Source organism: Macaca thibetana, chromosome 19 (genome assembly GCF_024542745.1).
Source record: "Macaca thibetana thibetana isolate TM-01 chromosome 19, ASM2454274v1, whole genome shotgun sequence".
In the NCBI taxonomy this organism is placed as follows: Eukaryota; Metazoa; Chordata; class Mammalia; order Primates; family Cercopithecidae; genus Macaca; species Macaca thibetana.
In genome coordinates, this window is record NC_065596.1 from 39,388,231 (window position 1) to 39,411,404 (window position 23,174).

A 23,174-nucleotide genomic window follows, 5' to 3' on the forward strand; every position below is an offset into this window, starting at 1 on the left:
TGTAATCCCAGCACTTTGGGAGGCTGAGGCAGGAGAATCGCTTGAGCCCAGGAGTTCAAGAGCAGCCTCGGCAACATGGCAAAACCCCACTTCTACAAAAAATTTTAAAAATTAGCCATGTGTGGTGGTGTGTGCCTGTAATCTCATCACTTGGGGAAGCTGAAGCAGGAGAATCACTTGAGCCCAGGAGTTGAAGACCAGCCTGAGCAATATAGGGAGACCTCATCTCTACCAAAAATTTAAAAATTGGCCAAGAGTGACAGTACAAATCTGTAGTCCCAGCTACTCAGGAGGCTGAGGCAGGAGGATTGCTTGAGTCCAGGAGTTGGAGGCTGTAATGAGTATGATGGCAGTCTGGAGAGAGAGTGAAACCCTGTCTCTACAAATAAATAAATAAAAATAAAAATGTAAGGGAATGATAACCATCAAACAAAGGGCAATGGAGACTTCTGAAAGCGAGACAAAAGTGGAATGGGGAGGGGCCCAAGGCAGTCACAGGGTACTCCCTGGTGATGTGCTGGTTCTCAAACTGAATTGGTGGATGGAGTTAGGGGGTCGTTTTATTGTTATACACCCCATATCTTATAACATTTTATTGTTATACATTATAACCCACATCTATGGGTATATGTCAATTCTCATATAATAAAACTGGAAAATGGCCATGCACGGTGGCTCATGCCTATAATCCTATCACTTTGGGAGGCCAAGGCAGGCGAATCACTTGAGGTCAGGAGTTTGGCACCAACCTGGCCAACATGGTGAAACCCTATCTCTACTAAAAAAAATACAAAAATTAGCCAGGCATGGTGATGCATGCCTGTAATCCCAGCTACTTGGGAAGCTGAAGTCAGAGAATTGCTAGAATCTGGGCAGTAGAGGTTGCAGTGAGCCAAGATCGTGCCATTGCACTCCAGTCTGGGCAACAGAGCAAGACTCCATCTCAAAAAAAAAAAAGAAACTGGAAAAGTAAGAGAGAAGTTCCCAGACCTCAGCCATGCGGAATGCCAGCTTTTACGGACCAGGGAGAGGCGCAGGAGTTGTGCATGAAACGAGATGGAGCTGCCCGAGGTGGGAGAAGAGGAAACTGTGACATCACAGTGGCCAAGGGAGCCTTCCAGGAGGAAGAAGCATCTCCCAGGGTCAGGGCTTCTAAGAGCAGTTGGGGAAGACAAGGACTGGAATTTGGATTCGGCCACCTGGCGGTATTTTCTGAACTTGGAGGAGCATTCTTGGGGAGTTGGAGTTGGGGGACGCCCCTACGATGTTTGCAACAGCTGAGGACTCCAAACCTGCAGAGTCTGTCCTGAAACAGGTCAGACCTGGGCAGTGGGATGGGAAAGGGGGCCTCTCTGTCTAGGGACCTGGGCTCCAGTGTAGTTGGATGTACTACACTGTGGCTGGCCACAGACCAACACGAGAGATGGACCACAAGAGGCCTGGGGTAGGTAGCCTATCCTCCCTGTACAGCTAAGAATGGAAGGATGAGAGGGGTTCCTTCTGCCTCCTCCTTAGTACAAGCACCTCCACCTCCATCCCCACTCTGTCCTTTCTCCCAGGAGCAGCTGGCCAGAGAGTAACATGACTCTAGCCGGACATGGTCATGACTATTCCAGCCTGCAAGGTCATGACTCTGGCCCAGCTAGGACTCCTAGGGGAAAGGAAGTGCCTGGTCTACCGCCCTTTCCCTGCAAGTCTGAACCCTGTGTGGACAGGAGGAGGAACCCATAAGGTAGGGGTATTGGGATACTCAGGTGCCTGGGAAGAGCCGGGCCTGGCCTGTAGGGGTCAAGGTCTTTTCCAAAACGGGGGAAACCCTCTCTGGTTCCTGAAGGTCCTCCCTTCCCTATTCCCTGAACAGCTGGGTGCCAAGAAGCCCCTGTCTTGAGGACAGAGAGACTGCAGTCTGGCCTCCCCAGACCCAGGCAGTCTCCAACATCACCGCCACAGCTCAGGAACTGGCCTGGCTTCCTCCCGGGCCCAGAAGGCCCCAGCTGGCCACCTCCCTTTTTTTGGCTCGGGAGGCGCAACTGCTAGGCAAACAGGGAAGGGGAATCCCTGTTCGGCCTGTCTGTCTGTTCAGCCAGCTGTTACCCAGGCCCGGGCCTCTGGTGCCCACTGAGGCCTGGCTCCTTCCTGGCCCTTTGTGTGGAAGGGACACAGGGCACGAGTGGGTACAGAGAGCACCCAGGGCTTTCCGAAAAAATTGCCCAGGCCCCCCACAGATGAGATAGGAGCTATGTGGTTCGGTAAACCTCAGTTCCAGCTACAGGCAAATGGGATTAACTGGGCACTTACTGTGTTGGGGCCCTGGCCTAGCGCCTTGCATGTCAGAGCCCTCCAGATACTGTCTGGCCATCCTACGGGGTCCTATCAGGATCTCAAGTTTCCAAAAGAGGAAACAGGCTTGGGGTCATAAGGGAAGGAAGGCAGCAGAGGTGGTAATCCCATGCAGATCTCTCTGACCCCAAGATCATGATCTTTTTTTTTTTTTTCCTGAGACAGGGTCTCGCTCTGTTGCCCAGGTTGGAGTGCAGTGGCACAATTATAGCTCACTGCAGCCTCAAATTCTGGGACTGTCATACGATCCTACCGCCTCAGCCTCCTGAGTAGCCAGGGCTATAGGGATGTGCCACCATGCCTAGCTAATTTTTAACTTTTTGTAGAGATAGGGTCTTGCTATGCTGCCCAGACTAGTCTCAAACTCCTGGCTTCAAGTGATCCTTCTACCTCAGTCTCCCAGAGAGCTGGGATTATAGGCATACGCCACCGTGCCTGGTCCCCAACTGTGCTCTTAATCATAGCTCATTTCTCTTAGTGGAGCCACAGGGGAAGGTGGTAAGGGGCTTAAGCAGGAACTCTACCTCTCACCTCTCTTTTCTGTCTCCCAGAGACCACACCGCTGTTCCAGACTCTCCTCATGGATGAGGTCCTGCCCCTGATGCCTTGGGAGACCCTGTTGGCACAGGGGAGTCCCCAGGGCTCGCCTGCCCTCCCAGCTGGGCAGCGGAAGCAGCAGCCACAGGGTGACAGGGCCCAGGGCCTGGCCTCTGAGTCCTGGAAGCTCCTGGAAGTGCCCATCATTCACATAACACCATCCAGTGATGGGGAGTCCCCTGCCTGCACCCCAACCCTCCAACGCCGGCAGCAGCTGAGGACGCCAGACCCACAGAGTCCGTCCCAGGACAGGTCAGACTTGGGCAGTGGGACGGGAAAGAGAGTCTCTGTCTAGGGAGGGTTCTCTCTGTCAAGGGTGGGTTCCTTGTGGCTGCGGGTCAGAGCGCAACCTTAGTCCCACAGAGCGCTGACTCAAAGCCACGAAACAGATGCACAAACAAAAGGTAAAAACTGAGGGTGTGCATTGGGACAACCAGCTATGAGTGAGCTCAGCTGAGCCCTGCCTAGTAAGAATGGAGGGGAAGCTGGGCGCAGTGGTTCATGCCTATAATCCCAGCACTTTGGGAGGCCGAAGCTGGTGGATCACCTGAGGTCAGCAGTTCAAGATCAGCCTGGCCAGCCGGGCGCGGTGGCTCACGCCTGTAATCCCAGCACTTTGGGAGGCCGAGGCGGGCGGATCACAAGGTCAGGAGATCGAGACCACGGTGAAACCCCGTCTCTACTAAAAAAATACAAAAAATTAGCCGGGCGCGGTTGTGGGCGCCTGTAGTCCCAGCTACTCGGGAGGCTGAGGCAGGAGAATGGTGTGAACCCGGGAGGCGGAGCTTGCAGTGAGCCGAGATCGCGCCACTGCACTCCAGCCTGGGCGACAGAGCGAGACTCCGTCTCAAAAAAAAAAAAAAAAAAAAAAAAAAAAAAAAGATCAGCCTGGCCAACATGGTGAAACCCTATCTTGACTAAAAATACAAAATTAGCCAGCAATGGTGGTGGGCATCTGTAATTCCAGTTATTCAGGAGGCTGGGGCAGGCGGTTCGCTTGAACCTGGCAGGCAGAGGTTGCAGTGAGCCGAGATTGCGCCACTGCTCCATCCTGGGCGACAGAGCAAGACTCTGTCTCAAAAAACAAACAAACAAACAAACAAAAAACGAGTGGATGGGTGGAGGGGAACCCCACCCAGTGTTTTTCAAACTGTGGGTCAAGACCCATTTAAGGGCCATAAAACTAATATAGTGAATTGCAATCAGCCCTTTCTTTCCTTTTTGAGACAGCATCTCTCTCTGTCACCCAGGCTGAAGTGCAGTGGCACGATCTTGGCTCACTGCAACTTCCATTGCTCCCCCCTCCACCCAGTAGCTGGGACCACAGATGTGCACCACCACACCCGTCTATTTTTTTGTATTTTTAGTAGCGACGAGGTCTGACCATGTTGCCCAGGCTGGTCTTGAACTCCTGAGCTCAGGTGATGCACCCTCCTCAGCCTCCCAAAGTGCTGAGATTGTGAGACGCAGCACCCGACCGCAATCAGCACTTCTTTATCCAAATCAGCATAAAATAGAATTGCAAATAACACCATGCATAAGGCCTAGTGAGGGTAAGTGTGGTTTCTTACAACTTCCGTGGCATTATGTGTATTTCTAAGTGCGTGCTGGAAGCCCATGTGAAAGGTATTTCCTGCTATAGATCACAGGCAAAAAAAAAAGGAGCAAGAGAAGAAGAAGAAGAAAACAAAGAAAAAAAGAAAGTTTAAACACAACTTCTGCAAAGAAACATTACCTCTGGTACAAGGAGACAGAAAATGGGAGGTTCAGGGCCATAGGGGGAAGAGGAAAGAACTCTACTGACCCTGAACAGAAGTAGCCACTGTGGTTTCTTCCAACAAGGGACACTCGATAAGAGTTAAAGTTTATGAAGCAGAGCTTTGTGCATGGATGTGGAGAAATTGCAGAAACGCTGATGATGGGGGAGAGCAAGTTGCAAATGAAACAGAGGAAGCCTAATCATGTATCTTTTAAAAAGGACACTGGATAATGGGCAATATTGTTGGTGGATGCCTCCTGATGTAGCAAAAGGACAGAAAAGTGCACAGGGGCCAGGCGTGCTGGCTCACGCCTGTAATCCCAGCACTTTGGGAGGCCAAGGCAGACAGATCACCTGAAGTCAGGAGTTCAAGACCAGCCTGGCCAACATGGTGAAACCCCATCTCTACTAAAAACACAAAAATTAGCCAGGCGTGGTAGCGCGTGCCTGTAATCCCAGCTATTCAGGAAGCTGGGGTGAGAGAATGGCTTGAACCCAGGAGGTGGAGGCTGCAGTGAGCCGAGATCGAGCCACTGAATTACTCCAGCCTGAGCGACTGAGCAAGACCTTGTCTCAAAAAAAAAAAAAAAAAAAAAAAAAAAAAGCACAGGAAGGAAACACACTAACTGCAGGGCAGGCAGCAGGCTCCTTGGCGGACACGGGAAGGGAAAGGAGGGATGGGGAGCCAGGCCTTTGGTTGTAACTGTAATCACTTATTTCTTTTAAAACAAGGACCTGAAGCAAAATGGCAAAATGTCCACATCTATTCTATATAGGTACAGGGGACACAGAGGACCGTTATATTTTTTTCCTTTTTTTTTTTTTTGAGATGGAGTCTTGCTCTGTTGTCCAGGCTGGAGTGCAGTGGCGTGATCTTGGCTCACTGCAACCTCCACCTCCCGAGTTCAGGCAATTCTCCTGCCTCAGCCTCCTGGGTAACTGGGATTTTAGGCGCAAGTCACTACACCTGGCTAACTTTTTTGTATTTTTAGTAGAGATGGGGTTTCACCATGTTGGCCAGGCTGGTCTCGAACTCCTGATCTCAGATGATCCACCTGCCTTGGCCTCCCAAAGTGCTGGGATTACAGGCATGAGCTACTGCGCCCGACCTGAAATAAATATTCTTTAATTAACAAAGTAAAAGCATTACAGAAGAAACAGACCAAAGAGAAATCTAAAGAGATCAGTTGGATAGAGGAAGGTGGTGGGAGGAGGGCCTCTTTGACATTGGCGGGTGGGAGGCAGCAAATGTCAGACGCGGGATGGGGGGTTTGGGGGATGGGGAGTAGCACCGGAGGTAGGGCATGGCGGGGGTGAGGTGGGGGGGTGGTGGTGCTGTCCAAGCAGAGGGAATAGCTGGTGCAAAGGTCTTGGGTAGGAGGCAGGAAGGTGCCTGGTGAGTTAGAACAGCGGGAATGCGGGATGGAGGGCATGAGCGGGGTTGGGGGGTGAGATGAGGAGCTGAAGTCAGACAGCTGACAGGGGCCTTGGGTGCCAAGGTGAGGACTTTGCTTTTACCTGGAGTGAGGTACAGCTGGGGCAGAGCTCTGAGCCAGGAGGGTTGTTACCTGACTCAGGTGGTCCCAGGCGCTCTCTGGCTGCAGGTGAGAACAGACAGTAGAGGCAGGGATGGGAGCAGGGAGATCAGGCAGGAGACTGCTGGGATGTCCAGGCAGGAGAGGATGGAGGCTGGGCCAGGGTGTGGGCAGTGGAGGAAGAAGAGTTTAGAATCTGGAGCGATTTGATTTTATACGTGGAGCCCACAGAGTTTGTGACAGATTGGATGTGGTGTGAAGGAAAGGAGAAGGTCAGGAAAGACTCCGAAGTTCTGGGCCTGCCATTCATCAAAATGGAGAAGTCAGGTGGGGTTCTCTTGCAGGAGGAGGGGAAGGGTTGATGTAGAGCGATGGGAAGGGCGTTTTTTCAAAAGAGGCGGGGACAGCGTACCCTGGAGAGCGCTGGGGAGCCACGGCCCGGAGCTGTGAGGTGGGACTCGCATTTCTGAGCGGTTGGGCCAGAAGTCCAGGACACCACGACTCTGACCTCTTGCAGAGTGGGGGACGCAAGTTATGGCGTCAGGGCAGGATCGAATCCAACTCTGCCGGCTACCTACCGGGTGACCCCAAGTCACTTCCCAGCTTACAGGCCGGGCTTCTCCTTCCGTAAAAGGACTGCTTTTGCCCGTTCCTGCGCTGTCCCCGGGAAAAGCCCTTACCACCTAGTCAGTGGGACTCCCAGCACTGGGATGATGAGCCCAAGGTCTCAGCACAGATAAGAGCTAGGGAGGCTGGATTCTGACTTAGTACTTGGACTGGCCGACCGAGACTGGGAAGTCCCTAGAAACGGAGGCACAGGACCTCCTGGGACCAGGAACCCGGGCTCAGAGACTGGGAGAGGGAAGGAGGAGGCCAAAAGGCCCCACCCCTTCCCGCCAGCTTCGGGCTCCCTCCCCAATACACACACCTCAGTTTCCCAGCATCTCCAGTCCTCCCCCACCTTCGCCCCGGCTCTCAGGTTCCTCCTTGGGAGGTCCGGGAGCTCCTGGCCAGGGGCATAGTAGTTGCTGGGGACCCTTTTCTAGGTACTAGGGGAGGTGGCTCCCCAGCCTGCGGCAGGCAGCTGCCTCCACGATGTTTGGTTTTAATAAAGTCTCTTTGTCTCCTTCTCTGTCTCTCTGCCCCTCTGTCGCCCCTTCTCTGTCCAGTCCCTCTCTCCCCGGCTTCTCCCTCCTTCTAGGCCTCGGCGGCCCCTCCCCGCCTTCCCTCCCGGGCGGGGGGCGGCGCCGTGACGCGGCGGGGCGGGGGAAGGAAGGGGGTGTCGCTGACGCCGCGGCGGCCTCCGGCGGCTCCGGCCTTTTGTGCGGGCGGTTGGGTCGGGTGGGGGCGGCGGCCGCGGAAGGCCAGGCCGGTGCCCTGCGGGGACGCCCAGCGCAGCCCAGCCCCGCGCAGCCCGGCCCTGCCCTGCCCTGCCCTGCGCCCGGGGCGCGCCCGCCGCGCCGCATCCATGTTCGAGTAAGGACCTGGCGGCCCGGGCTCAGGGACCGGGCGCGCCGGGGAGGCCACCGGAGGGAGGGGGCGCCGCGGGCTCGGGGAGGAGGCGGCGCGGCAGCTGCAGAGGTCGGGGGCCTCTGCACGTGGCCCTGGCCGGGGCGATGGAGGTGGGGGCGGGGCAGGGGGCCCCCGGGCGAGGGGTGCAGTTGGGGGGTGGGGCGCGGACGCAGGGCAGGGCCTGAGATCTGGGTCGCCACTGCCGGCCAGCGACGCACTGGATTGCGGGGTTTGGCTGGGGGCCCGCCGGCTCATCTGGCGGGGAGGGCGGCCTGCGGGGAGGGCCCCCAGGCCTGGCACCCCCCTGCCTGGTAAGCGAGGGGTGAACGCGAGGCAGAACTGGGGCTCTGGCCTGGGATGGAGGGAGTATCGGGACCAGCCCAGGCCCACAGGCCGCGGAGCTCTGGGGGCGCCCGGAGCAGCCCCTTCCTGGCTGGGCCCCCTCCCACCGTCCTCGACTGTTGTGGGTCTCGCGGCTGCCGGGGGTGGGGGCTTCCTGCGTCTCCCCCGTGCTTGAGATCATGGGGGGCGGGGGGTCCTGTGTGCTTGGAATTGACTTCTTACTCCCCTTCCGGTCCAGGTGGGCGCATGTGCTTCCGACTCTGAATTGTCTTGCCAGTGTGTGTCCATGTGTCTGGGGCTGCTAGCCTGTAGCAGCTTTGGGCCTCTGATAGGGTTCCTGTGTGTAACTTACCATTAATTCCGACCGCGGCTCTGTATGTTACTGTAAGTTACCTGTGTGTGTCTGGGGTTCCAAGTCTGTGGCTGTGAGCAGCTGGTTGTGTCCGCGTGTCCTGTGTCTCATTCCATCTGTGGCTCCCTGTGCAAATATAAATTACCCCTGTGTGTCTGAGTGTGACGTTGGAGTGTGTGTACGTGTGTCTGGAGCTACTGTGTGTAGCAGCCCTGATCCCTCTTGGGCTGTGTGTGTTTTACCATTAATTCCATCTGTGGCTCCAAACGTCGCTGTAAGTTACCAGTGTGCTTCCCATTGTGACTTAGTGGTGTGTGTACAAGTGTGCCTGGGGCTCCGGGTTCTACCGTGACCCTCTGTGCCTGCATATGCTTGTAATTTAGCTCTGAAACTTTTTTTTTTTTGAAACAGAGTCTGGCTCTGTCGCCCAGGCTGGAGTGCAGTGGCGCAATCTCAGCTCACTGCAACCTCCGCCTCCTGGGTTCAAGCGATTCTCCAGCCTCAGCCTCCCTAGTAGCTGGGATTACAGGCGCGTGCCACCACGCCTGGCTAATTTTTGTATTTTTGGTAGAGATGGCGTTTCCCCACATTGGCCAGGCTGGTCTTGAACTCCTGTCCTCAGGTGGCCCACCCGCCTCGGCCTCCCATAGTGCTGAGATTACAGGCATGAGCCACCGTGCCTGGCTTGAAACTCATTTAGCTCTGTGTGCCAATGTAAGTTACCTGTGTGTGTCCATTTGTGACATTGTTGTGTGTCTGGGGCTCTGTGAGTGTGACTGTAACTTACATCTGATTCCATCTTTGTGTGAACATTCCCTTGTGTATCCCTTTGTGACGTATTGAGTGGTACCTAGGCCTCTCTGTGTACAGCTGAGACCCTCTGTGGTTTTGTGTGTGTGTGTGAACAGTGTGAGACCTCTTGTGGCTCTCTGTGGGCTTGGGACCCTCCCTTCTAAGATCCTGGGAGTACCTAGGGCACTTTGGAGGGCATAATGATAACTGACGATGTCCACCTGTTACAGTTAGTATAGCATGTGCCACACATTATTCCACTACCTGGCCGCTGTGTCCTCGAGATCCACACCCCGCTGGGCTGCATTATTCCCAAGTCCTGCTTGACTGTGTGAGCGCCCGGGCTCTCCACCAGCGACAGCCACTGACACCTCCACCTCTTGCCACTGTATTTTTTCTTTTTCTTTTCTTCTTTTTTTAGACGCAGTCTTGCTCTGTCTCCCAGGCTGGAGTGCTGTGACACGATCTCGGCTCACTGCAACCTCCGCCTCCTGGGTTCAAGCGATTCTCCTGCCTCAGCCTCCTGAGTAGCTGGGATTACAGGCGCTTGCCACCACACCTGGCTAATTTTTGTATTTTTAGTAGAGATGGGGTTTCACTATGTTGGTCAGGCTGGTCTCGAACTCCCGACCTCGAGTGATCCACCCACCTCAGCCTCCCAAAGTGCTGGGATTACAGGCATCAGCCACTGCGCCCAGCCCCTTGCCACTTTAGAAGTAGCCTTTGCTCTGTCTTCCTTGCCAGACAGTGAGCCCCATGCAGGCACAGGGACAACTCAGTGGGGATGTTGGCCGACCGTGGGACCTGATTTACCTGGGACTATGTATGTGTCACCTGGGGTCTTTTGGGACCAGTCTCACAGTATGGCTGTCTTCAGCTCTTGGCTGAGATTTCCTCCTGCCTGTGTGTGTGAATATAATTTATCGGGGACTTTCTGTGGGTCGCTGTTTGTTTCTGTGACCCTCTGCAGCTCTGTGTCTGTGTGCACACATGCATGTGTCTGGATAACTTTTCTGGGAAATTGCCATGTAACTGTAGCAGACTAGCAATGCTGCACGTGTGTGTGTGTGTGTAATTTGTGGCTCTCTGTAGCATACCTGTGATGCTGTTGCTCTGTGCGTGCGTGCGCACGCGCACATGAGAGAGAGGAAAGAGACTCCTTGCAATTGTAGGGAAATGCAGTTTACCCCTGACACCTACTGTGTGACTCTCATCATCGAGGTTCCCATTTATGCACACCTGTGGATGCATCTGCCCTTTTCTGATCAGAGGCAGCTCTAGGCCCATTGGGGCCTAGGAAGTTGGAGGTCAGGTGCCTGCTGTAGCAAAACCCCATCCCTTCCGAGTCTCCCCACCCCTATAACTGCCCCCAGGCTCCTCCCTTCACTCTGCCTTCAGCTAGCCCAGTTGGGCAACCCCAGGGCCCGCCCTTGAGTACTTCCTCTTTGCCCAGCCCTGGAGCAAAAACTGGGGGCGTGGTCCTTGCCCTGTCTGTGTGCCTTGAGCCTCTCCTCAAGCTTCCTTCCCCCAGGCCCTGCCCCTAGACCTGTGGTTGTGGGAAAGTAGGGCAGGTCTGTGTTTCAGGCTAGAGGGCTGAGAAAAGCAGACAGGGGAGGATGTGGTCCCTGATACTTGAGTCCCTCCCTGCTCACCAGTGCTGTCTGGGTGAAGCCAAACTCCTGACCAGGATCACCAGGCCTGTGCACCTCCGCTGCTCCCCCAGCCCCACTGGCCACCTCACTCATGCTCAGACCTGCCAGGCTCAGTCCTGTCCCTGAACTTGATGTTCTGCACCTGGAACAGTCTCCCAGCCTTTGCCACATCTGTTCTTTGTCCTCAGGTGAACAAGTGGGCTTTGTTCAGGGAGGCTTTTGCTGACTCTTACTAAAGAAATTGGTTGGGCACAGTGGCTCATGCCTTTAATCCCAGCACTTTAGGAGGCCAAGGTGGGAGGATCACTTGAGTTCAGGAGTTTGAGACCAGCCTGGGTAACATAGCAAGACCCCACCTCTACAAAAACTTTAAATTTCAGCTAGGCGTGGTGGTGTGAGACTGTAGTCCCAGCTACTTGGGAAGCTAAGGCTGGAGGATTACTTGAGCCCAAGAGTTCGGTCCTGGAGTGACCTGGGAGGCTGAGGCTTGAGAATTGCTTGAGCCCAGGAGTTCGGAGCTGCAGTTAACCATGATTTCGCCAGTGTACTGCAGTGACAGAGTGGGTGACAGAGTATGACCCTGTCTCTAAAAAAAATTTTAAAAGTATCTCTGCCCCCCTAGTTGTCCCATCCCTTGTCTCTGTGGTCCTCAAACTTGAATGTGCATCAGCATCTCTGGCCCCACCCCAGTTCTGATTCAGGAGGTTGGGAGTGGTCCTGGACTCTGCCTTTTGAACACCTTCCAAGTCCTGCCTGCTGCTCTCTGGGGACCATTCTGAGCAGCATTGTTTTATGGCGTTCACCAGTGTCTGAGGTCGCCATCCCTGCTCATTTGTTTTCTTACTGATGGTCTGTGTTTCCCTGTTACAGCATCAGGTCCCTGCAGGCAGGGACTTGTATTGGCTTTGCTCACTTCCTTGTGGCAGGTGCACGGTATGTAGAGGTGACAGGCTGGAGTTGAGGGTCAGTCATGGAGGCTCCTAACATCAGGCGTAGTGCTTGTGAGGTCCCGGTCAGGGTCAGCAGAGCGTCATGGACAGTGGTGCACTGGGCTGGCAGCCGGGCCGTACACTCCATTTTAGTCCGCCAGTCCCCGCGGGAGGGGAAGCAGCATAGTTAAACCAGGTGCCTTTCAGGTACTGGGCTTTGTGGATTCGCCTCACCTCCATCTCTGTGCAACCCTAGGAGGTGAGCACTGTAATTCCCATCATACCCAAGAGGAAACTGAGGCACAGGAGGCTTCAGACACTGGCTCAGGGTCACATGGAAAGGACGTGGCTGTACTTGACTGGAAGCTCCTTGGACCGTGGGGCCCACACTCCAGGCTGCTGCCCCGGAGACCTGCGGGTCCAAGGAGTCGTGCACCTGCTGGACCTAAGTTCTATGAGGGGTGGGGGAGGAGGGCCGATCACCCAGGCCATCCTCAACAGTAAGTGCTCACGGAGCACCTCCTGTGCGCCAGGCCCTGCTCTAGGTGATGGGGACACTCACATCGTGGGTGGGGGGTGTGGTGGGGAGAGATGGATAAGAACTAGGGGAAATACTGAAGGTCCCGGGAGGCAGCAGGGAGATGCGCTTTGCAGAAAGAGAGCAGGGAGGAGGGGGATCGGGAGGGCGGGGTAGGGGGTGTTAAATAGGGAGGTGGGGAAGGTGTCCACTGAGCAGAGACCTGGGGGAGGTCGGGGAGCCCTGTGGATGTGGATGTCTGGGAGGAAGGGCATTTTGAGCAGAGGCACCGGCTAAGGCAGGAGCTGGGAGAGGGAGTGCAGGGCTGATGAGGGCAGAGAGGGACCAGGCAGGAGGGCCCTGATGGACTTAGGTGATCCCCGGCTCCCTCCGACTGCAGATGGGGGCAGGGACGGGAACAGGGAGACCAGGGAGGAGGCTGCTGGGATGGCCCAGGGGAAAAGCAGTGGCCTGGGCCACTGGCTATTTAATTATTTTATTCATTTATTTTATTCCACACGTTTATTTTACAAGTGTTACATTGTAAGTGTTGCCTACCCTGCATCCTGTCCCACACTGTGCTGGGGACAGAGCAGTGACCCACAGACCCATGAGGGACTTGGACCTGTCGTCGGAGAGTGACGGCCCAGAGTAGTCTGGGATGGGAGCTGCCCAGGGGACTGTGGGGTCACGAATGAGCCAAAGTCCTGAAGGCAAATAAGGATTTGCTAGACAAAGAAGAACTATGGTCTGGACAGACAGAATGGCATATATTAAGGCTTGGAGTTAAGAGAGACAACTTTGAGTTGCCCCAGGTGGTGGAGGGAATCCCACCTGCACCCCAGAATACATCGAGGCCCCCAAATGGGAATCCTGCCTTGAAATAAACCAAGCCTGTGGCCAGGTGCAGTGGCTCACACCTGTAATCTCCTAGCTCTTTGGGAGACTGAGGCAGGTGGACTGCGTGAGCTCAGGAGTTCGAGACCAGCCTGGGCAACGTGGTGGAACCCTGTCTCTACTAAAATACAAAAAATTAGCCAGGCGTGGTGGTGGGTGCCTGTAATCCCAGCTACTCGGGAGGCTGAGGCAGCAGAACTTGAACCTGGGAGGTGCAGGTTGCAGTGAGCTGAGATAGTGCCACTGCACTCCAGCCTGGGTGACTCTTTGTCTCCAAAAAAGAAAGAAAGAAAAATAAGCCAGGCCTGTATCCTACGGCAAGTGATTTGCCGCTTGGAGCTAGTTTCCTCCTCTGGTTAATAGTATCAAAGGCACCGGCTTGAGAAATAATACAGTTAATCATACGGAGAGCTTGACATAGTTCCTGATAAGGAGTCAACAAAGAATGTCCTTTTAAGGTTCCCGACGCCATCCCCACAGTCCTTATTACAGTTCGTGTTTGCACAGTCAAGTTGGGAGTGTCCTGTTTGTTCAGTGTCTGCCTCCCCACCAGAAGGCTCATTCCCCAAGGGCAGGGGCTGTGTCCGGCGGGCTCTGCTGATGCCAGCTCCAGCCAGCGTGCAGATTACTCATTTAGCCTCCGGTGTTTATTGAGCATTTGCTTTGTGCCTAGAGTTTTGGGCTGTAGGGACCCGGTGGTAACCAAGACCTCCTGAAGGTCACAGTCTGGGTAGACAGTAAACAAACAATAAATAAGCAGGACACTCCAGATAACCTGAGGTGTGGCAACGGAGGTGACTGCCTTAGGCTGGATAATGGGGAAGGAGAGCATTTGAGCTGAAGAGGACAGAGCCAGTGATGCCGGGCCATGGAAGGACATTCAGGTGGAGGGACTACTAGTGTGGAGGCCTTGGCATGGGAATGAGGTTGGAGAGCTTAGGGACAAAAGCAGGCTGGGATGGCCAGGGTGGAGGGAGGACAGGGAGAGGGAGGACATGAGGTCAGCGAGGTTCCAGGGCCAAATCACCACACCAGGGTGAGGTCTCTGCTTTTACCTGGAGTGAGCTGCAACCAGGGCAGGGCTCAGACCTGACTCAGACAGTTACAGGCCCCCTCTGGTTGGCGGACACCAGGGAAGAGGCTGCTGGGATGTCCAGGCTGGAGGTGATGGAGGCTGGAGCAGGGAGAAATGGGTATAATAAAAATAATGGGCCGGGCGCGGTGGCTCACGCCTGTAATCCCAGCACTTTGGGAGGCCGAGGCGGGCGGATCACAAGGTCAGGAGATTGAGACCACGGTGAAACCCCGTCTCTACTAAAAATACAAAAAATTAGCCGGGCGCGGTGGCGGGCGCCTGTAGTCCCAGCTACTCAGGAGGCTGAGGCAGGAGAATGGCGTAAACCCAGGAGGCGGAGCTTGCAGTGAGCCGAGATCGCGCCACTGCACTCCAGCCTGGGCGACAGAGCGAGACTCCGTCTCAAAAAACAAAACAAAACAAACAAACAAAAAAAAAATGGATGCCAGGCACGGTGGCTCACACCTGTAATCCCAAAATTTTGGGAGGCTGAGGCGGGCAGATAACCTGAGGTCAGGAGTTCAAGACCAGCCTGGCCAACATGGTGCAACCCCGTCTCTACAAAAATTAGCCAGGCATGATGGTGGGTGCCTGTAATCTCAGCTACTAGGGAGGCTGGGGCAGAAGAATCGCTTGAACCTGGGAGGCAGAGGTTGCAGTGAGCTGAGATTGTGCCATTGCACTCCAGCCTGGGCGACAGAGCGAGACTCCATCTCAAACTAAAAATAATACGGGCGGATCACGAGGTCAGGAGATCGAGACCATCCTGGCTAACACGGTGAAACCCCGTCTCTACTTAAAAAATACAAAAAACTAGCCGGGCGAGGTGGCGGGCGCCTGTAGTCCCAGCTACTCGGGAGGCTGAGGCAGGAGAATGGCGCGAACCCGGGAGGCGGAGCTTGCAGTGAGCTGAGATCCGGCCACTGCACTCCAGCCTGGGTGGCAGAGCAAGACCCCGTCTCAAAAAAAAAAAAAAAAAAAAAAAAAAAAAAAGGAAATAGGGCTGGGTGCAGTGGCTCACACCTGTAATACCAGCACCTATGGTAGTGTCCAAAGTGGGAGGATCACTTGAGGCCAGGAGTTTGAGAACAGCCTGGGCAACATAACTAGACCCTATCTGTACAAAAATGTTTTAAAAATAAAAAAGCTGATGCGGGGGGGGTGCACCCGTAGTCCCAGCTACCCGGGAGGCTGAGGCGGGAGGATCTCTAGAGCCCAGGAGCTCGAGGCTGCAGTGAGCCATGATTGTGCCACTACACTCCATCCTGGGTGACAGAGCGAGACCCTATCTCTAAAAATAAAAATAAGAATAAATAATGGAAATAGATTTTGAAGTGAGAGGTGAGGAAAATAAATTAAGAAAGATGATTAGGGTTTAGCTCCAACAACTGAGTGGAAAGTTGCTGTTCAATACATATTTGTTGTATGAATTAGGAAGTTAACATATTTGTTGTATGAATTAGGAAGTTAATAGCAGGTATAGGCCAGGCATGGTGGCTCACGCCTGTAATCCCAGCATTTTGGTAGGCTGAGGTGGGCAGATCACTTGAGGTCAGGAGTTTGAGACCAGCCTGGCTGACATGGTGAACCTGTGTCTCTACTAAAAATACAAAAATTAGCCAGGCATGGTAGTGTGATCCTGTAATCCCAGCTACTCGGGAAGTTGAGGCAGGAGAATCACTTGAACCCAGGAGGAGAAGGTTACAGTGAGCTGAGATCACACCACTGCACTCCAGCCTGGGCGACAGAGCGAAAAACTCCGTCTCAAAATAAAACAAAACATAGCAGGTGTCGTCGTCGAGAGCTCTCTGTGCCACAGTCTGATAGAATTACTTTATGTGGGCTGGGCATGGTGGCTCATGCTTGTAATTCCAGCACTTTGGGAGGCTGAGGCCAGAGGATTGTTTGAGGCCAGGATTTTGAGACCAGCTTGGGCAACTTAGGAAGACCCCATCTCAAAAAAAATTAAAGTGGGCTGGGCATGGTGGCTCGCACCTGTAATCCCAGCACTTGGGAGGCCAAGGTGGGCGGATCGTTCGAGACCAGCCTGGCCAACATGGTGAAACCCCATCTACTAAAAATACAAAAGTTAGCCATGTGTAGTGGCAGGAACCTGTAGTCCCAGCTACTTGGGAGGCTGAGGCAGGAGAATCAGTTGAACCCAGGAGGTGGAGGTTGCAGTGAGCCGAGATCATGCCACTGACGCCAGCCTGGGCGACAGAGCAAGACTCTGTCACAAAAAATAAATAAAGTAAAATAAAGGAAGTGCTTTACATGTCCTGATGTGTTTAAGCCCCAAAACAACCAGATGAGGACATGTATTTATTATCCCTGGATTACTGATGAAGTAACCGTAGCACAGGGACGTTAAGGAGCATGTTCTGAGTCTCACTGCTGGGAAGAGGAACGGGATGGCTGGATGGATGGGTGTGTATTCGGGTGGGCCTCTGAAAATAGGCCTGTCCCCGAACCCCAGCCTGTTTCTTCCAGTTAACACTTCTCTTCCTCTTCCTGCCCCCAGCACCACACCCCACTCCGGCCGGAGCACGCCAAGCAGCTCCCCATCGCTCCGGAAGCGGCTGCAGCTCCTGCCCCCAAGCCGGCCCCCACCTGAGCCAGAACCAGGCACCATGGTGGAGAAGGGGTCGGATAGCTCCTCAGAGAAGGGTGGGGTGCCTGGTACCCCCAGCACCCAGAGCCTAGGCAGCCGGAACTTCATCCGAAACAGCAAGGTTGGTGCAAACCCAGGTCGGGTGGGGAGAGGGCTGGGGGGGAGCTGGCCGGTGATCTAGGGGCTCATCCTGACTCCTCTCCTTTCCTTTGCAGAAGATGCAGAGCTGGTACAGTGTAAGTGTCTGGGCAAGGGGCTTGCTGGAGGGTTGGGAGGACAGGGTGCTGGGCCAGGAGCCCCAGGCTGCAGCAGTCAAGGAGTGCGTGCTGAGATGGAGTGGGTGCAGACCTAGGGTCACATTCTGTGCTGTTATTTATGTGCTGTGTGACCTTGGGTGAGTTACTTAACCTCTCTGGGCCTCTCTCTGTCCTTGAGAAACAGCTCCACCTTACAAGGCTGGAGGGAACATTGAATGAGTCAGTGATGCTGGTGGGTGCTTGGTGCAGGGCCTGGCTTACGTAAGAAATCTGTAAATGGCGGCTGTCACTGCGGTTACTGGTGTGTTGTGTGCATTGGAATCTGTCAGGGACTTAAGAGGCTGAGGGGGTTCCAGGAGCTTTGTGGGGCAGAATTGGGAGTGTGAACCCCCATCCAGATTCTTACCTCCCAAACTTCCTCAGATGCTGAGCCCCACTTACAAGCAGCGTAATGAGGACTTCCGGAAACTGTTTAGCAAACTGCCCGAAGCAGAACGCCTCATTGTGGGTGAGTCCCGGACCCCCAGTCCCAGCTCCTAGCCTGGCCCTGTGACTCCCCGCCAGCCCGCGGGCGCCAGCACAGCCTCGTGACTCGGGTGTCCTCCTGTCTCTCTCCAACCACTCTCAGATTACTCCTGCGCCCTGCAGCGCGAGATCCTGCTCCAGGGCCGCCTCTACCTCTCCGAGAACTGGATCTGCTTCTACAGCAACATCTTCCGCTGGGAGACCACCGTGAGCCCACGGCGGGGCGGGGTGCAGGGGCAGGGGCCCTCACGTCCAGGCCCCACCCCGCTCCTATTGATCATTCTGCTGTCCTCAGATCTCCATCCAGCTGAAGGAAGTGACATGCCTGAAGAAGGAAAAGACGGCCAAGCTGATCCCCAATGCCATCCAGATCTGTACAGAGAGCGAGAAGGTGACGGAGGACCCGGTGACGGGACCACGCGGTCCCCCCTCTCAGCAGGCCGCCTCCCCCAACCATGCAGAGCCCCGTTTGTGCTGCATCCTGAGTTCTCTCCGTGCTGTCCCCTTCTCTCTGTTCTCCCGGCCCAGGCGCCCATCACCCCTGACCTGATCCCTGCACCAGCCTCTCCTCTCTTTCCCTGCAACCTGTCACCTCACACAGCTGCTCAGGAACAGCAGAAATAGTAAAACTCTTCCATGCATGTGGCACCTCAGCCGCCCCTCCCTTCGTAAGTCTCCCCTGATGCTGTGTCCTGTCCCTGTCATTGTGGCCTCATGTCCGTTGGTTGCAAGATGGCTTTCTCACCAGCGGTCCAATAAGAAGGGGGACAGGTGTAGGGGACACTTCCCAGCAGACTTCCCTTTGTGTTTTGTTGGTTAAAAGTGGATCTGGCCAGGTGCAGTGGCTCATGCCTGTAATCCCAGCATTTTGGGGAGGCTGAGGTGGGAAGATTGCTTGGGCCTAGGAGATCGAGGCTAGCCAGGGCAACATAGTGAGACCCTGTCTCTTAAAAAACCCCCAAAAATTAACCGGGTGTGGTAGCACACACCTGTAGTCCCAGCTACTCACTCAGGAGGCTAAGACGGGAGGATGGCTTGAGCCCAGGAGGTTGAGGCTATAGTGAGCCGGGATCACACCACTGCACTCCAGCCTAGGTGACAAAGCCAGACCCTGTCTCAAAAAAAAAAAAAAAAAGATCAACTGACCATTCTTAGTGGCAAAGGAGGCTGGGAAAGTTCCCTGGGCTTCCTCCATCATATCCCAGCCTCTCTGGGCTGACCCTGTCTAGAGATGCATCTGTCCCCTCCCTGGACTGGGAACTCCAAGGACAGGGCCAGCGGCCGTCTCCCCATCCCAGTGATTCTGGCATTGTCCAGCGCAGGGCTGGGCGCAGGACAGATGTTCTGTGGAACTAATGCAGAGGTGAATTAGTGGATTCACGGGGACAAAGATGTGGCATCAGCGCAGATGAGGGTGCCGCTTCTCCTCCTCTGTCCTGGTCTCTCCCCAGCCTGCTCACACCTCTGTCTCTCTCCCTGACAGCATTTCTTCACTTCCTTCGGGGCCCGTGACCGCTGCTTCCTCCTCATCTTCCGCCTCTGGCAGAATGCGCTGCTTGAAAAGGTGGGCCTGGGTGAGGCCTGGGTGGGGATGGGGAGTTCCCAGGGGGTTCATGGAGCCAGGGACCCCAGAACTTGCCAAGCTGTAGGCAGCCCAGCTCTTCTCCATGGGCACCAGGCCCGGTGCCCCTGCAGCTCCTCCCTGGGCCCCGCCTGACCCTGAAGCTGAGTCTCTGGCAAAGGGACATGAATTGGTGTAAACCGTCATAATTCTTCCCTGGGGCTGGGAATGATTTTCACCCTGAAGGAAGTCCAGGTTCCGCTGGCAGTGGGGGAGCGTGGAGCGTGGATAGAGGTTGGGTGGTCATCATAGGATACCGGCTATGGCTGGCCCACAGCACCTCAGAGAGCCCCAGCCCCGTCCTCTGGCTGAGCGGCACTCACGTGCTGCCTTCTCAGAGGCTCCGATCTCCCTGGGGCAGGCAGGTGTGCTGAGGGTCCCATTCAGCATCCTGAGAGGGACAGAGCACAGTCAGACCCTAAGGAGGACAGGGCAGATCCCCGGAGTTCCAGCTCCATCCCCTGGGGCAAGTGATTGAACCCCATCTGTCAAATGGGAGCCATCCCCACTTCACAGCACCCAGAATTGTGCCCAGAATATATACTCAGTCATGTCAGCTCTTAGGAGCAGAGTAGCCCAGAGTAGGGTCACATCTCAGCACTGCCACTTCCTGGCAGGACCTTGGCATGTCACCTTGCACTTCTCAGCACCATTGTCTTAAAAGGATGATGAGGTTAGCACCTAATTTCCAGATGGTTATGAAGACACAGTGAGTTAGCACATCTGTAAAGACCTTAGAAGAATGCGCCTAGTTGACAAGGCAGCAAATGTCTGCTGCTATGATCACTTACTGTTATCTGTCATCACTGTCATTCAGCCACTCTGACCGTGGGTGGGTGAAAGCCCAAGGCTCCTGAGGACACTTGGGAAGAGATTCGGGGAGCCGGGATGGCATAGGGGTGGGAGCCTCAGCCCTGGAGTCTGGCAGGGCTTGACCAAGTCACTTGGTGACCTTGAGCGCATGACTTTCCCTACATGACTTCCCCTTCCTGGGCCTCCATATTCTCTGTAAAAATGGGAACATTCATGGCTGGGCGCGGTGGCTCATGCCTGTAATCCCAGCACTTTGGGAGGCTGAGATGGGCAGATCATGGTGCCCACGAGGTCAGGAGTTCGAGTCCAGCCTGGCCAATGTGATGAAACCCCATCTCTACTAAAAATGCAAAAATTAGCTGGGTGTGGTGGCGGGCACCTGTAATCCCAGCTCCTTGGGAAGCTGAGATAGGAAAATCACTTAAACCCAGGAGGCAGAGATTGCAGTGAGCTGAGATCATACCACTGCACTCCAGCCTGAGCGACAGAGCCAGACTCCATCTCAAAAAAATAAAATAAAAAAAAGTTATTAAAAAAATGGGAACATTTTCTGGCCAGAGTATTGTGGGGACTTGGGAGGTGGGAGGTTTGAGTTCTGGGCGCAGGGCCTGGAGGGGCTGTAGCAGGGGTTTCCTGCTTGCTGGGGCCAGGTCTGGTGCGGGAGATCGTGGCTGCCTCCTTGTGGAAGCCAGGGGAACTGCAGAGGCCGAGGGCTGGTGGGGAATCTGGTGGGCCGGGCTCTGGCTGGGGTGAGATGGAAGCCAACCCCAGATCCTGCCTCCCCAGACGCTGAGTCCTCGCGAGCTCTGGCACCTGGTACATCAGTGCTATGGCTCAGAGCTGGGCCTCACCAGTGAGGATGAGGACTATGTCTGCCCCTTGCAGCTGAACGGTTTGGGGTGAGTTGGAGGTCAAGGGAGGTTGAAGGGTTCAGGGGAGAACTGGACGGCCAGCGTGCAGAGTTACTGGAGTGCTGGGGGGCCTGAGGTGGTGGTACGAAGTCTGGGGGATTCAGGAGGGTGTGTGGGGTCTCAAGGACACAGCAGTCCTGCTTCCTCCCCTTCCCCACAGGGCCCCCAAGGAAGTGGGAGATGTGATCGCCCTGAGCGACATCACCTCCTCGGGGGCAGCTGACCGAAGCCAGGAGCCAAGTCCAGTGGGTTCGCGCCGTGGCCGCGTCACGCCCAACCTTTCCCGAGCCAGCAGCGACGCAGACCATGGGGTGAGTGGTGGGGTGGAAGCGGGGTGGGATACTGATAGGAAGAAACAGGAGGGCTGGGGGGGGTGCAGTGGGAGAGGGACAGGGGAGGCCTGGATGGAGTGATGGGATGGGGAGGGGAAGACGGGCATGGAACAGATAGGAAAAGAGAGACAGGGAAGAGAGGGGACAGACAGAAAGGACAGAGGGGTGGGAGATGGGTGGATAGATGAAGCAGCAGACAGACAAACAGGACAGGTAAGAAAGCTTATGGCCCGGGCATCGGAAACAAGCCTGGCAGGGGCTGAGAGGGGCCCTCATCTGGGTGGCCCCAGGCCACTCACAGCTCAGCCACGAGCCCTCGGTGCACATACCACCCAGGGTCTGCACAGGCTCTGGAATCCTTGTGGCCAGTGTGGACTTGGGAGCCCTGGGGCTGGGATGGAGGTAGCCAAGGCTGCATCAGGCATTTCTCTGCAGGCAGAGGAGGACAAGGAGGAGCAGGTAGACAGCCAGCCAGATGCCTCCTCCAGCCAGACAGTGACCCCGGTGGCTGAACCCCCGAGCACAGAGCCCACCCAGCCTGACGGGCCCACCACCCTGGGCCCCTTGGATCTGCTGCCCAGCGAGGAGCTGTTGACAGACACGAGTAACTCCTCTTCGTCCACTGGGGAGGAAGGTGAGGCAGGCGGGCCCGATTCATTTGCCTCCCGTACTTGCAAGCCTCTCTTAGTCTTAAGCAAGAGGGGATGGATTAGCTGGCGGCACTGAGAATCCAGGGGCAGGCGGATGGCGTTCAGGCACTGTTGCTAGAAATCTCTGTCTTCACCCTGCTTTGAAGGCAGCATGGCAGGGTGAACATGAGCACAGACTGAAGGCAGCTTGCCAGGATTCAGATCCTGGTCACACCACTTCCTGACCATGTCACATGGGCAAATTGTGTAACTTCTCTGAGCTTTGCTTTCCTCCTCTGAAAACGGGGCTAACAATGATAATACTCACTTCATAGGGTTGTTGTTAAGAGACTATAAATGAGGCTGGGTGCGATGGCTCACACCTGTAATCCCAGCACTTTGGGAGGCCAAGGTGGGAAGGTTGCTTGAGGCCAGGAGTTGGAGAACAGCCTGGGCAGCAAAGCAAGACCCCATTCTGTACAAAAAAGAAAAAAAACGAAAAAGCTAGTTGTGGTGGTGCACACCTATAGTCTCAGCTACTTGGCAGACCAAGGCAAGAGGATCCCTTGAGGCCAAGAGTTTGAGACAAGCCTGGGCAACATAGTGAGACCCCTGTCTTTACAAAAAATTAAAAAATTAGCCAGGCATGGTGTCATGCACCCTGTGTAGTCTCAGCTACTGGGGAGGCTGAGGCAGGAGGATCGCTGGAGCCCAGGAGTTGGAGGCTGCAGTGAGCTATGATTGCACCACTGTACTCCAGCCTGGGCGATAGAGTGAGACCCTGTCTCTAAAACAAACAAAGGGGGAGAGAATTAAGTGATTTCATACATCTAAAGCACTTGTGCCAGTTAGTAAGTGTTGACTATTAGTATTTCTATTATCATTATTATATTCATTTTCTCTCTCCACTAAGTCTCAGGTAGCCTCTACTCTTGTGTCTTATGGGGCAGAGATGGCCTCAGCCCTGCCCCAGTCCAGCCCAGTGAGAGAGAGCAGCCTATTTCTCCCAGTGTCTACAGCGAACACCCTAGGGTTGGCTCTGATTGGGCCAACTTGAGAGCATGCCTGCCCCTGAACCAATCACTGTGGTTGATCGGCTAGACCTGGGCCACCGACTCACCCCTGAACCAATTGCTGTGCTCCTAGGCTGATGCTCCCAGGAGTGCGTGCTATCCC

At 55.0% G+C, this 23,174-nt stretch overlaps 1 protein-coding gene across 2 annotated transcripts in view; it reads left to right on the forward strand.

Annotated features, from left to right (window-relative positions):
* Positions 1-2,896: 2,896 nt before the first annotated feature.
* Positions 2,897-23,174, forward strand: part of GRAMD1A (GRAM domain containing 1A) — a 31,224-nt gene continuing 10,946 nt past the window's right edge. The window contains exons 1-10 of one of the 2 annotated variants that reach the window (XM_050768725.1): positions 2,897-3,189; positions 16,821-17,031; positions 17,126-17,146; positions 17,591-17,675; positions 17,796-17,899; positions 17,988-18,083; positions 19,176-19,256; positions 20,913-21,025; positions 21,198-21,348; positions 21,805-22,003. In XM_050768725.1, coding sequence (XP_050624682.1) covers positions 2,921-3,189; positions 16,821-17,031; positions 17,126-17,146; positions 17,591-17,675; positions 17,796-17,899; positions 17,988-18,083; positions 19,176-19,256; positions 20,913-21,025; positions 21,198-21,348; positions 21,805-22,003 — 1,330 coding nt within the window. In that variant the 5' untranslated portion in view covers positions 2,897-2,920. Of the gene's footprint in view, positions 3,190-7,496; positions 7,708-16,820; positions 17,032-17,125; positions 17,147-17,590; positions 17,676-17,795; positions 17,900-17,987; positions 18,084-19,175; positions 19,257-20,912; positions 21,026-21,197; positions 21,349-21,804; positions 22,004-23,174 lie in introns of those variants that run through there. The other variant, XM_050768726.1, reaches the window with a different exon arrangement.